General features: G+C 46.9%; 1 protein-coding gene across 7 annotated transcripts in view; it reads right to left on the reverse strand.

Annotated features, from left to right (window-relative positions):
* The window catches only part of RNF157 (ring finger protein 157), an 83,313-nt gene that overhangs the window by 18,630 nt on the left and 51,279 nt on the right, over positions 1–13,404 (reverse strand). For 6 of the 7 annotated variants that reach the window (XR_003427556.1, XR_003427557.1, XM_027080762.1 and 3 more), the window contains exons 3-10: positions 10,301–10,389; positions 4,831–4,977; positions 4,266–4,383; positions 3,734–3,800; positions 3,390–3,433; positions 2,739–2,786; positions 747–818; positions 92–251 (exon numbers count right to left, since the gene is read on the reverse strand). Coding sequence is in view for 5 of the 7 variants with exons in the window: in XM_027080762.1 (XP_026936563.1) it covers positions 92–251; positions 747–818; positions 2,739–2,786; positions 3,390–3,433; positions 3,734–3,800; positions 4,266–4,383; positions 4,831–4,977; positions 10,301–10,389 (745 nt within the window). In the remaining 2 variants the exon portion in view is untranslated. The remainder of the gene's footprint in view (positions 1–91; positions 252–746; positions 819–2,738; positions 2,787–3,389; positions 3,434–3,733; positions 3,801–4,265; positions 4,384–4,830; positions 4,978–10,300; positions 10,390–13,404) is intronic. The other variant, XM_027080763.1, reaches the window with a different exon arrangement.

Consider the following 13,404-nt stretch of genomic DNA (forward strand, 5'->3'; position numbering starts at 1 on the left):
GTCAGGATGGACAAGAGCCCGCACAGAAGCCACGACCCCTTCTCCCCCCGAGGGCTGAACTCGGGGACCCAGCAGGGCCTCCGGGGCTTACGCAGTCGGCAGATGGGGCAGTTGTTGGCCTGGTAGCGCAGGGTGTCGGCGCAGGTGTTACACAGGCAGAGGTGACGACAGGGCAGAATCAAGGTGTCCCGCACGTCTGAGAGACACACCACACACTCGGCACTGTTATCACTCACTTCATCCTCAGCCACCTGGCCGGGGGACAGAAATTTAGCCAGTGTCACAAAGACCCTCACGTCACACACCTTCTTTCGAAGGCAGCCTGCCTGCACAGCTGAGACGATGCACTTGGTAAACTACGTTGAACTTGGTAGTTTACCAAGTGCACTGGCACACTCAGTTTCACTTCTTCTGGCAACTGTTTGTCTCAAGCTCGTCCTCTGAGGCTGAGATCTGGTCCTGTCTGAAAGTCGGAGCTGAAGGGGCCCAGGAGGCCACCCAGGGAAGTGGGGAGCAATGAACTGAGTGAGCAGAGCCCTGCCGAAGAACCGATCCAAACCAGCCTATATTCTCATTTCCAATGTTATATAAGTATAATCATCTGAAACGAGGAAGAAGGAATACCCTTCTAGGACCAAACGGATTCCAGAGCTTGGCATGCTAAGTCCCTAGATCCTGGCTGGATCAGAGAAGTTCTCACTCTGCCTCCTGGGAGGAGTACATTCAGAACTGCGGAGGGAACTTGCCTTACACTCTTGCGTGTTGTACTTGTTTTCAATTCCATAGATCTCCTGAAGGAGGTAGCTGACCCCATCCACCTGAAGAGCCAATGGAAAAGTTCAAGGGCAGAGGCTGGTTCCACCGAGAGACGAGTGGGAACTCACCCCCCACCCCCCAACCTCCTTCGGTAACCAAGGACTACTGATTCACAATGAAAAAAATCAAAGGCCTAGAAGAGTAAAGGAGGCTCTTAGTTACTAATGTGTTCTCTCTGGGAGGGGAACGGAAATCAAATGCTTCATTCACCCGCCCTTATGCCCAACAGGGAACGTGCGCAAATACAACAGTAACACTCGTACTGCAGGTCGCTATAACGGACGGTCAAGGAAGGCAGAAACTAGGAAAAGGATGGAAGACCACGTGTCAGAAGCATTAGCTATGTAATAATAAAAGCTAAGTTTAGACATTACAAACGGGAAGCAATGGGAATGGGAAAGAAAGAGAAGAAATGGGCAAGGAAAAGAGGGGAAGGGAAAATGCAGAAGCAAAGAGAGAGCAGGACCTTGAAGGAGGGGCCGATTGCGCCCCCTCCAGGGCCACAGAGCCACCCCATCTCCAACATGCAGCAAAATATGACCTCTGTTGGCCCTGCTCCTTAAAACCTCAACTTTGGGAACTGCCTGGCAGTCCAGTGGTTAGGACTCAGCGTTCTCACCGCCAGGGGGCCTGGGTTCAATCCCTGGTCAGGGAACTAAGATCCCGCGAGCCCCGAAGCACAGCCAAAAAAAACCCCCCAAAAACCAAAAAACATGAGAACCTCAACTTCAATGCCCCGTTTGACTCCCACTAGCTTGGGCCATGTTGGTGCCAAAGCTGGCCCCTCCCTTGTTTCTTTACGCCTGCTCACTCCTCTCCCCTGCCCCCCACGCTGTCCCACTTATCCCTGCCCCTAAGGCCCAGTCTGTCACCGATGTCGCATCCCACTCTCCAGTCTGACAAAGGCTGTTGCTGATGCCAATCTAGCGACAGAAGAAGAGATAAACCATTTCCCTTGAGCTACCCTAGCCTTTCCATCCCATCCAGGAGTCCTGGGGAACCAGGCCTTCCCATGAGGCAACTCACTGAGGCCAGGCCTTTCCAGGCCGTACCCTGGGTCAGGATCTGTTGTCTCCTCTGCCCCTCTTAAAACTTGCTTTAACGCAGTGATTATATTGGAAAGGACATTATCAACAAATTCATACTAAAGTATTACTGACTACTATTGACCTCATTAAGGGTGGAGAGCACTTAATACCTGAAGAATGAATGATGTAGAATTTCAGATATCTGTCACCCATCTGCGGGGGCGGGGGCTTTCTTTGCATCTCAACCCGAGGTCTACCCTGCCCCCCACTCGACTGCTCCACACCCTTGTGTGACGACACACCTTCCCTTGGCAATGCCACTGACACCCCTCCCCTCCTTGTCTTCCATGACCCTCCTCCTGCCTCTGCAAGAGTGGAAGGAAAGTGCTGGCACACAGCGGGGGTTAGGACTTCCAGCAACATATGCGTAACTTGCCTGATCATTCTGGAAGGGGGCAGATGGCCAGCAAACTTGGAATGTGAGAAAAGGAATGTTGGGATAAATTACGCCAAGAGCTCCAGTTGGCCTTGAACTGGATCCCAATACTTTTATCCTTTAGCTGGAAATGTCTCTCACCCTGGCATTTTAAATAAAAACATTCTCCCTAAACCTAAAGTCAGGAGATAAATTTTGTCCTTTCATTTTCTAAAGTCCCCTGCTCAGATAATGGCTACCTCACCACCAACAATTCGGGAACAACAGAGATACCAAAAATCAGTATTCCTTTCAGGCCACCCAAGTAGTTTCCAACACAGAAAAGAATTCCCTGTTTGCTTTTCTTCTTTGATTTAAAAAAAGGATGGTGGTGGTGGAAGGGAAAGAAGAGTGCTTTAGCAAACGAGTGGAGAGAGAGAAGGGGGTACACCAACAGTCCCTGGCCCTCGAATACTTACTACTTGTTTCTGTTTGAGGGGCTTGACACAGAAAGTCCCGTCTGTGTGCTGGAGTGAAAATACACAGTTATGAAGGAGGGCAACGAGGATCAGCTGTTCTTTTGTTACTTCTCTCAATTACACACCTCCTGGAGGCCCCCCCAGCCCCCCCCCACCCTGCCAGTGTGGAATGACAGACTCCTAATACAGGAAGGGTCTTCAAGCACATAGTCTAGCCCTTCTTCTTTAAGAAGAGGAAATGATGGATTTCCCTGGTGGTCCAGTGGTTAAGAATCGGTCAGGGAACTAAGATCCCACATGCCGTGGGGCAACTAAGCCCGAGCGCCGCAACTACTGAGCCCATGCACTACAACTAGAGAGAAGCCCTGGCAGCACAACGAATATCCTGAGTGCCATAAATAAGACCCGACGCAGCCAATAAATAAATATTAAAAAAAAAAGAAGAGGAAACAAGGCCTAAGGAGCTGAAGGTCATGCAGCAAGTTGGTGGCGTAGCCCCCGGTGTGGTGCTTCCCCCAGCTCCCTGCGCAGCCTCGGAGCTGGACCCACTCTGCCGAGCCCAGGCAGCCAGCGAACAGGGATCCACGTGTCCTCACAGGAAAGACAGAGCAACATGTACCAAAGTGAGGCCCTGTAACATTACCCACTGACCTTTTCAAAAGTGCCCAGCAGGACGTGGCAATGGCCAAAATACTCTGAAACAAATAAAGGCACATGGATGAAGAAGAAGAAAGCCCACAACACACCTCAATTCCACTCACCTTCCCCGGGTCCCACAGTCTGGCAACACGAACCCTCTGGCTGTCACGGGAAGGGGCAGGTTACCCAGTAGGACTCTCGTTGCCCGAGAAGCGTGGGAGAAAAAGTGCGTGGGGATGTGGGAACTGCCTGATACCCATGGGGGAGGCGTGCTGTTCTGAGGCCTCAGCCGCTGCCAGGCCTGCACGCTACATACGGGCACGTGTGCAGCCCAAGAAGACAGGAAGCACCCATACCATCTCCTTCATCCACCACAGCATGGACCACTAACGGGTAAACCTCTCTGTCCAGGTCAAAGCCAAGCTGAAAGAAAAGGAAAAAGAAAAAACAAAAGGGACTTAACACATTTAAAGGGCACAGTAATCCGTCAGAAAAGGGAGGTCTCGTCGGGAAGCCTGAACCTCATCTCTGTTCCTCTTCCATCAACCTGGTTAACTACCTAAGTCCGTAGAATTGAAGGCCACCAGTCTCTTTGTAAAAAGTCCCCTAGATGTAAAGGCTTCTAACCTGCAGGTCTTTCCTTTGGACACGGCTTTCTCAAAATATCCTGGGTTAATGGGCTACTCTGGGATAGAAAAATTAGATGTATCCTTCCCAGGGCATGAAGACGTTACAAGGCTGAAGGGGAGCATGGCCTTCGAGTACCCGGGCCCATCCTTTGCTGCTGGCCAGGGTCCTGAGTAGCTCCCACGCCCTGTGGGTCTGTGGGCAGAACCTGCCCTGCGCTTTCTCCCAGTGGCCGGGCCCCTTCGCCAGCCGGCAGCTCACCTCCTCTTCAGCCCATTCGGAGGGGTCCACGGTGTGGGAGGGCAGGCAGAACTGCTGGCACACCCCACGCTTGTAGTGCACCGTCTCTGACTGCAGGCTGTTGTCTTTGGGGATGTAGCTGTTGATCAAAGTGGGAAGCAAAGCAAAAGTTACTGACAGTTTCCTCTGTCTCATGCCTGTTCTCGGTTATCAACAGGTTCTCAGTATAGAGTGGAAGAGAAAAGAGAAGAAAAGATCTTCTTTATAATCTCTTTCCTTTGCCCTTACTTGGTAATGCTATTAAATTTATCTATTCAACCCACATATCCACAGAAAGGTAGCTTAATAGATTTTCAACAGCATCATGATGACCTGAAGGACTATGCTGCTATCTGTCACTGTACCAAGATGACATAGTTTGAAGGGGAAAGGTGAAAAAGTAAGACTGGGTAGAAGAAAATCCAAATTCAGGAACCAGCTCTCACCTGGGTGTAGAAAAAGAATGTTTTCCTCCACAGGTGAGCACGTCAGGCACAGACCCTAACCTGTCTAGGAAGGATGTGGCTCCCCGGTCCTTTGTTCTTACCTGGCAATCCCATTCTGGAACTCTTCGGTGGCCTGATAATAGATGGTGATGGCCACCCGAGCATCCGTGTCAAAGGTGAACTCCACGTTGTAGTGGACTTTCGCTCTGCCGGCCTCTTCCCCCGGGGTCTTCACTTCCTCGGCACATCTAGAAAACCACAAAGACTCAGCATTTGGGAGTAGCAAATTAATATTTTAAAAGTAATCTTTTTTCTTTTTTTTTGTGGGATCTTAGTTCCCTGACCAGGGATGGAACCATGCCCTCTGCAGTGGAAGTGCAGAGTCCTAACCACTGGACTGCCAGGGAATTCCCTTCTTTTTTTTTTTAATATTTAGTTATTTGGTTGCACCAGGTCTTAGTTGCGGCTCGAGGGCTCCTTAGTTGTGGCATGCGTGTGGGATCTAGTTCCCTGACCAGGGATTGAACCCAGGCCCCCTGCATTGGGAGCGAGGAGTCTTATCCACTGCGCCATCAGGGATGTCCCTTGTTTTCTTTTTCTAATTGAACGTATTGTGGGCTTCCCTCTGTGATCATACACTTTCCATCCTCATTCTGAATGACGGCAGAGCACTTTGTTACCACTATCAGGGGGCATTTAGGGGATTTCTGATATTTCACGGTGCCACAGTTAACATCCTTGTGCGTTTGCCAGGCTTTACAAAAAAAAGTTTTTAATTTTAATCAAAGTTACTAATCACATAGTTTAAATAGTTTCCACAAGGCTTGTGACAAAAAACCAGCAGGTCTCTTTCTGTCCCTTTTCCTCTTCTTTAGAGAAAACTGCCTTTACCTCTGTAGCTGACCATTTTGGCATTTATCTGCATGTTCATTTTTCAGTTTTAGGCATTATCTATTGACCTCCTACTATGGAAATGAGACTTTCTCTTTCCTCACTCTGCTCCATGTTGGGACACCCCTTCCACCATGTGATACACCATGATTTTGTTAGCTCAGGACATCTTCGTCTATACGACTGTGAGTCCATCAACATTATTCACAGTTCAGCCACAGAGTAATCTCTAATAATTTTTCCTTTCCTGCGTAAGTTTTTCTTAGAGCTTGTGCTCATTTTGCTTTTTTTTCAGTTGCTTAGTCTTTTCTGCACTAGTCACTAATTCAAATTCAAACTCTTTGGCTGTCTACATCTCGACGTTCAGACGTACCAGGTATTCTGTGCACCTTGTCTTTTTGAGCAGGACACTTATGGAGCCTTCTGACCTGCTCCATCTGGACCCTGATCCCTCCGTACCTGCACACGGCTGCCACCCTGGAATCTCCCTGTCCCATCTCCCTGTGTGTCCCTTTTGCCTCTCTCCCGGAGAATCGCATGCTTCCTGCACCTCCTGGCTTTCTCTTTCTTGGGTTACACTTTCCTTTTGCTGGAGCACAACTTCCAGTAGCATCCTGGAAAAGGGTGTGTTGGAGGGATAAACTTTTCGAGAGATTTTATTATACAATCACACGTCATTGAAAGTCTGGCTGAGGGAATTCCCTGGTGGTCCAGTGGTTAGGACTCGGTGCTTTCACTGCTTAGGATGCGGGTTCAATCCCTGGTTGGGGAGCTAAGATCCTGCAAGCCACGAGGCCAAAAAAAAAAAAAAAAAAGTCTGGCTGAGTAAAGAATTCTGGATTATAAATACTTTAAAAAAGTCATTTCAGAGCATTGCTGCGTTATCTTTTAGCTCCCAGGGTCGAGCACTCGGTGGACCTTTGTAGAAACTCTTAAATTATGTACGTCATTGGTGATTCCTTCCTTCTATGTTCTCCATTCTCTCTTTCTGGAACCATTAGTTGGCTGTTGGACCTTCTATTCTTCGTATCTTTCCTCTTCTGTTTTCCATAGCTTTGCCTTTATGCTCCACTTCCTAGAACATTTCAACTTTTCTTCCGATATTCTATTGGTTTTTTCATTTCTACGTTTTTAAGCTCTGAGAGCCTTGTTTGTTTGCTAAACGCTTTGTGTCACTGCGTCCGTGAAATAAGAAGGCAGTATCTTCTCTATGTCTCTGAGGCTACAAATCAAGGTTTCCTCTTCCTGCAGTTTTTATTTCCACTTTTTCCCCCTGTTGGCTTGTTTTACAATTGTCTTTCATACGATAGGCGTTCCTTATACATCTGAGAATCTTTGGTTGTCTGCTCATACTAAGACATTTAAACCCCCTAATTGTGGTCCATGGGGACTTCCCTGGCGGTCCAGCGGTTAGGACTCCACGCTTGCACTACAGGGTGCATGGGTTCGATCCCTGGTCAAGGAACTAAGATCCCTCATGGCACGCGGCCAAAAAAATAATAAAATCCTGATGGGAACTGAGTGCACGGTGGGGCTTGGGGATGCTAGGCTTCCCTGGGGACTCATCTGGGTCAGGAGAGGGACCTCCAAAACCAGTCTCTTTGGTCTTCCCACCTGGGGGCATCTGATTGTCCAAAGAACAGTTTTCCTCTCTTCTAACAATGGCCTGACTGCTGGCATTCTGGGCTTAGAGTTGGGGTTGGGGGGCAGGCTGGAGGGCTCAGCATCCAACGTTTCTGAATTCACTTAACCCCCTGATTTCAGTACTGAGTCCAGCCCTTAGCTGTGCCTCGGTCCCCCAAGTCCAGAGATTCTTTGTTTGAACTTTTCCAGTGAGCATCATCTGCCAGCCTTTTGCCAGGGTGTGGGAGGGCAGTTCTGGCTGTGTAGTCTAAGGGAGGGGGGATCTGAATACCTCTCAAGCAGACTTTCCACTAACCTCCCTCCTTTTAGCCACCCCCACCCCCAAGATGTCCAGAGGTACCTGGAACTGCCAATTCCTGAGCCTTCTGGGGGAAACCACAGTACAAACTGGTGATTCTCAGCTTTTCCTTCTGTTCAGGATCCTGATTTCTCAGGTTTAGTAAGTTATTTAACATTCACCACCTGTTTCCAGTCTCTAAAATTTTTTTAATTAATTAATTAATTTATTTATTTTTGGCTGCATTGGGTCTTTGTTGCCGTGTGTGGGCTCTCTAGTTGCGGCGAGCGGGGGCTACTCTTTGTCGCGGTGCATGGGCTTCTCATTGCAGTGGCTTCTCTTGTTGCGGAGCATGGGCTCTAGGCGCGTGGACTTCAGTAGCTGTGGCTCGAAGGCTCTAGAGCGCAGGCTCAGTAGTTGTGGCCCACGGGCTTAGCTGTTCCGCGGCATGTGGGATCCTCCCGGACCAGGGCTCGAATCCATGTCTCCTGCATTGGCAGGCAGATTCTTAACCATTGCATCACCAGGGAAGCCCCAGCCTCTAAAATTTTGTTGCCGTTGCTCCTTTCCCACTCTCCCAATTTTTGTGGATTTGTGCTGTTTAAAAATACTCATTATTGTTTAGTGGGGTTTGGAGAGGAAGCAAAGGTACATGTTCAATCCTCCATCTTTACCTGGAAATCTGAGAATCAGAATTTACTTTAGTTCCATCTCAGAAAAAACAAAATCAAAACTCACCCTTCATCTTAACATTTATTGATCACCAGGTGCTTTCCCTTTCATTATCCCCTTTAATTTTGACAACAGCCATGAAAGGTAAGGTTGGTTCACTATTTTACAGGTGAGAACCAGAAGCTCAGAGCAGTTGCCTCATTTTATTCTAGAGCTGCAGCTAGGCTGCCACATCCGAGGCCAGGACCTCAAGGGGGCTCAGACCCCTGAATCCATCTCCATCAAATACGCGAGCAGACCATATGTGATGAGAGAAACAAGTAGCCGGAGCAGCTGACAGCTGGCAGGCTCCTGAGGCCTCAGTAGCCTCCATCTATCCTGCTGTGGCAGGAACTCCCCGGTGGAGGGGGGCCGGCCGGCTGCAGACTCTTCTGCAGCAAAAGAGTTTCCCCTTGGCTGCGCCGTCCCCAGGGTTGACCCCGGGGGTGTGAGCGGCTGGGGAGGCAGTTGAAAACCTCAGGGACAAATAAAATATTAAAAAACTGAGACAGAAAACAGATTAGTGGCTGCTTAGGCCGGGAAGAGGGGTTTCGGGGGGAAATGAGGGATGATTAATAATGAGTATCGGGTAATAATGAGTATCGGGTTTCTTTTCGGGGTGATGAAAATGTTCTAAAATTAGATAGTAGTGATGGTTGCACAACTCTGTGAATAACTAAAAATCACTGAATCGGGGGACTTCCCTGGTGGCACAGCGTATAAGACTCCGCGATCCCAATGCAGGGCACCCGGGTTTGATCCCCGCTCAGGGAACTAGATTCCACGTGCATGCCGCAACTAAGAGTTCACATGCCGCAATTAAGAGTTTGCATGCCACAACTAAGGAGCCTGCCTGCCGCAACTAAGACCTGGTGCAACCAAATAAAAAAATAAATACTAAAAAAAAAAAAAAATCACTGAATTGTACACTTTAAATGAATGAACTGTATGGTATATGAACTATATCTCAATGAAGTGGTTATATTTTATTCCTAAAAATTTATTTTTTAAGTTTTTTTTTTTTGATGTGGACCATTTTTAAAGTCTTTATTGAATTTGTTACCATATTGCTTCTGTTTTATATTTTGGTTTTTTGGCCTCGAGGCATGTGGGATCTTAGCTCCCTGAGCAGGGATCGAACCCACACCCCCTGCATTGGAAGTCTTAACCACTGGACCACCAGCGAAGTCCCCGAAGTGGTTGTATTTTAAAAAGATGATCAGAGAGAAATAAACTCCCTGATCTATACAAGCATAAAATGCTCTCCGAGTCATCTTCCTTTGTCAACTGAGAAGAATGTGGGACCTCTGGTTTGCCCTAACCAAATCTGTCTCCCCAGGGAACCAGTGAGTCTTAGTAGACAGACTTGCTATCTGGAGAGCAGCATCTGTTTAAAAATCACATTACCTCTGGGACTTCCCTGGTGGTCCAGGGTTAGAACTCCGTGCTCCCATTGCAGGGGGCCCGGGTTCAATCCCCAGTCAGGGAACTAAGATCCCACAAGCCTTGCCATGCAGCCAAAAAAAAAAAAAGAAAAAAGAAAAAAAAATTGTGCTATCTCAGGGACAGCACAAAGAAGACAGATGCTGATGATAATTAGTACTGACAGTGGTGATTAAACAACAAACCCAGTGCACCAGAGGAAGGGCACATGAGATTAAGGATAAATTACAAAGGAAATATAGGCAATAAAATAAGGATTTCCTGCACCAAGTTCAAACATCCCATCTTCACACAGGCTTGTCGAGGTATCTGCAGAATTCACTTTCTCCTCCAACTGTTCTTTTTCTGGAAGGTTCACCAAATCGGGGTAATCATGACAGCTTCCAGGAGAGTGAAAGTTCTTCCCAAACACTGACTATCAGAGAAAGTTCTGAACAATCTAGGTGCGGAGACCCCTCATGCCAGCAGCCCACGGCCCGGAGGCCTAGAGGCCGGGCTCCGGGTCTGACAGAAACCGCTCTGTGGGTCCCCTGGGGAGTCGGCTGCCCCTTCACGAAGAAGGGCCCCTGGAACCTGGCCCCCGCCGGCTGGGAACTTGAACTTACTTGACGAGTCTTAGTGTATCCTTTCGGATGTTGATCAGGCTTCTCAGAGTCTTCACTGGTTCTTGGGGAGGAGGGGCAGCGTAAGGAAACTGTGTCGGAAACAAAGTGGGAGAAGACTGTGTTTAGAAAGACGGATAACCATAGTAAGGGGACGTGCTGGAGGTCACAGCTACTGGGAGAGCTGGGATCCGACTTGGTGTCCAAAGCACTACATTTATCTGCTTTTCCCATTAGATGAAGCTTATGTGAGTCAGCATTCAAAATGCGGACACCTAATAAAAACTCCCACTGACGTTCCAAATACCAAGGGACACACGGTGAGCGAGTTAATCACAAAAGGCTTTTCCACCTGACCTTACACAACGGGGAGCCGGACCCGCAAGGATTTTCCTTCAGTGAAGCCACATGGTGTCTGAGGAATTTAGGGACTGCAAACACAAGAGAACCCCATCATGTGTACAGAGTGGAGGTCTGCAAACAGTGAAGAACAAATTTCCTCCGCAGCTGATCATATAAAGAGAGTTTTTTTAAAAGAACGTGAGCCAAAGAGCTCTTTTGGGGTCATCAAAGGTTTGGTTGCCCATCATTTACCTCACGCTTTCACTCTCTTTCCCTGTTTAAACATGTGGGTTTGGAGTTGTGAGTTGATGACAATGAGGAGATGAGAAAGGGGACACAGTAGAACATTTCACTGGGAACGGCTTTGAGAAGATTGAGTGATTTAAAATGTTCCCGCTATTCTTATAACGTCATTTGGGCAGTAAACATTTTTTACATGTGATTCCCAGAAGACCTACTAGTGTTTGGAGCTTTGCAAAACCGTGGTCCTCTTAGCTCTGAAGAGTCTACCCCCTCATGCGGGTCTCAGAAAACAGAACGTCCACATGAAACTCTGTGTCTTCCCAGATTTTTGCTGTTTTACTTGGGAAACATAATTGAACCTATGGTACGTCTGATTTTGTGTACTGTGATCCCTGATACTTCATGTGCATGAATGTGACCCTTAAGAAAATACATTTAATCCAAACTATCAGCTGTGCGTTCAGATTATTGCTTTGTGGGTATTGTGTAGCAACATTTTATTTTTTCACTGATACCTTAAACGTATATTCTGTTTTTGTTTTTTTTTTTGGCCATGCAGCGCATCTTGTGGGATCTTAGTTCCCCGACCAAGGATCGAACCCCGGGCCCTCTGCAGTGCAAGTGTGGAGTCCTAACCACTGGACCGCCAGGGAATTCTCACCTTAAACATATATTCTTTTAAAATATATGACATTTGGTTTTTCTGATTACAAAGGAATACACGTTTAAGCAGAAAACTTGAAAAACACAAAAAAGTACGAAACCAGCCATGATTTCACTACTCGGTGATACCAAAGTTAACATTTGCAGAATGTGTCTTTTGGGATAGGCATCCATCCACCCACCCACCTCCTCCCTCCCTCCCCCCGCTCTATCTCTCTGCACTGTTTCAAACTGTACCTACTCTTTTATTGTCTCTCTTTCACTTAGAAAGATGTGGCAAATGTTTTAAAGCCTATAATTTGACAACATAACTACACACATTAGAGACAGGGGCCTACTTTAATCAATTCCACATTATTCAGTGTTTTCAGTTGGTTTTACTTTTTTTTTTTTTTTTTCTGATATAAATGTCGTGGTGAATGCTTTGTCCCTACATTTCTGCGTGCCTCTTTGATTATTTCCTTAAGACATTCCTAGAAGTGGAATTACTGGATCAAAGAGTAAGCATATTTTTAAGACTTTTAAAACTATTTTGCCAAATTGTTCTCCGGAAAAGCTGATTGCAACTCTGCCCTCCTGCTTGCAGCGTATCAGGAGGCTTTTATACAGGAAAGCTGAAATCCTATAGTTCAGATCCCATCTGTGGCCCATTTCTCCACACACCCCCCACCCCCTTTGCTGGGCTGTCACACTAAAAGAATTTAAAACAATTTTTAAATAAGCTTAAGCAAAAAGTAATTAGGCAGGAAAACCCAACACAAATGCTTGTCTATTCTAAAGCCAAAATAAATGACTTTGGGATTAAAATTTTTTTCTGGAGTAGCGAAGTTAATCATATTCATTTGCACGGGTACTTGGGAGTTATCCTTAACTCCTACCTGAGTTCAAAAAAACCCCAGAGGTTTTCCCTTCACTCTTTGCCCTTTCCCCTCTATATCCTCCCTACCCCCGCAAAAAAAAAAGAAAAACAAAAGGAAGGCGGGGTGGGGGGGAGTTAGTGTTCTTCACCTTCCGTTTAGAATATTACATTTGATGATAACTGGCAATGGAACACAAGTTATTCGCTGCTCAGGGAAAGGCAACCGTGGGATCAATTGTTTATATACATAAACTATCCTTATAGTATAATAAATCCACACTTACATTTTTAGCTCTTTACCCTCTGCCCCGCCAAAAGAAAACCATTGAAAATCTGTTTAGGAGAAACTAATCCTGCTTGTAGGCTCTTACCTACCAAAGCTTCTGCCTTAATGGCCATTCACGTACCCAGTCAGAGTCTACCGGCAACACTCAGTGCTGAGCGTAAAGAAAGACTTAAAGTGGAAAAGATAAGGTCCTGCTCCTTCAGGAAGCAGCATTATAAGGAAGATGATATAGTTGCACAAATAACTGTAACACTAAACAGAAATGCCACAAAAAGGGCAACGATACAGGAAGTGATCGCTTCTGGCTGAGGTAATCCAGAAGGCTTCATGGAGGAGGTGGTATTTGATCTGGGATCTTGAAGGATAAACGTAATTTGTAAATTCAGAGATGACAGGGAAGACAGAGGAGACAGCAGGAACAGAGGCAAACTAAAGAAAATACTCTGCTCTTAGAGTCGCCTCCCCTACCTCTCTAGGCCAGGTTAGCCCACCGTGACTCTAAGCTTCTTCGTGATCTTCGCTTTTAAAACGATCATTTATTGAGCACTTACTAGGTGCCGGGCACTATACTAAGCTCTTTACATACATTATCTTAGTTATCCTTGGAACAATCCTGTGAGGGAGAGAGAGTTCTTCCCTTTCTGCAGATAAGGACATTGACATAGGAACAGGTTCAGTATCACCTTCCAAAGTCCCACAAGTTTTAGGGAGAAG

The sequence above is a fragment of the Aethalodelphis obliquidens genome, unplaced genomic scaffold (genome assembly GCF_003676395.1).
Source record: "Aethalodelphis obliquidens isolate GAN/ISIS:26980383/991018 unplaced genomic scaffold, ASM367639v1 scaffold44, whole genome shotgun sequence".
NCBI lineage: Eukaryota > Metazoa > Chordata > Mammalia > Artiodactyla > Delphinidae > Aethalodelphis > Aethalodelphis obliquidens.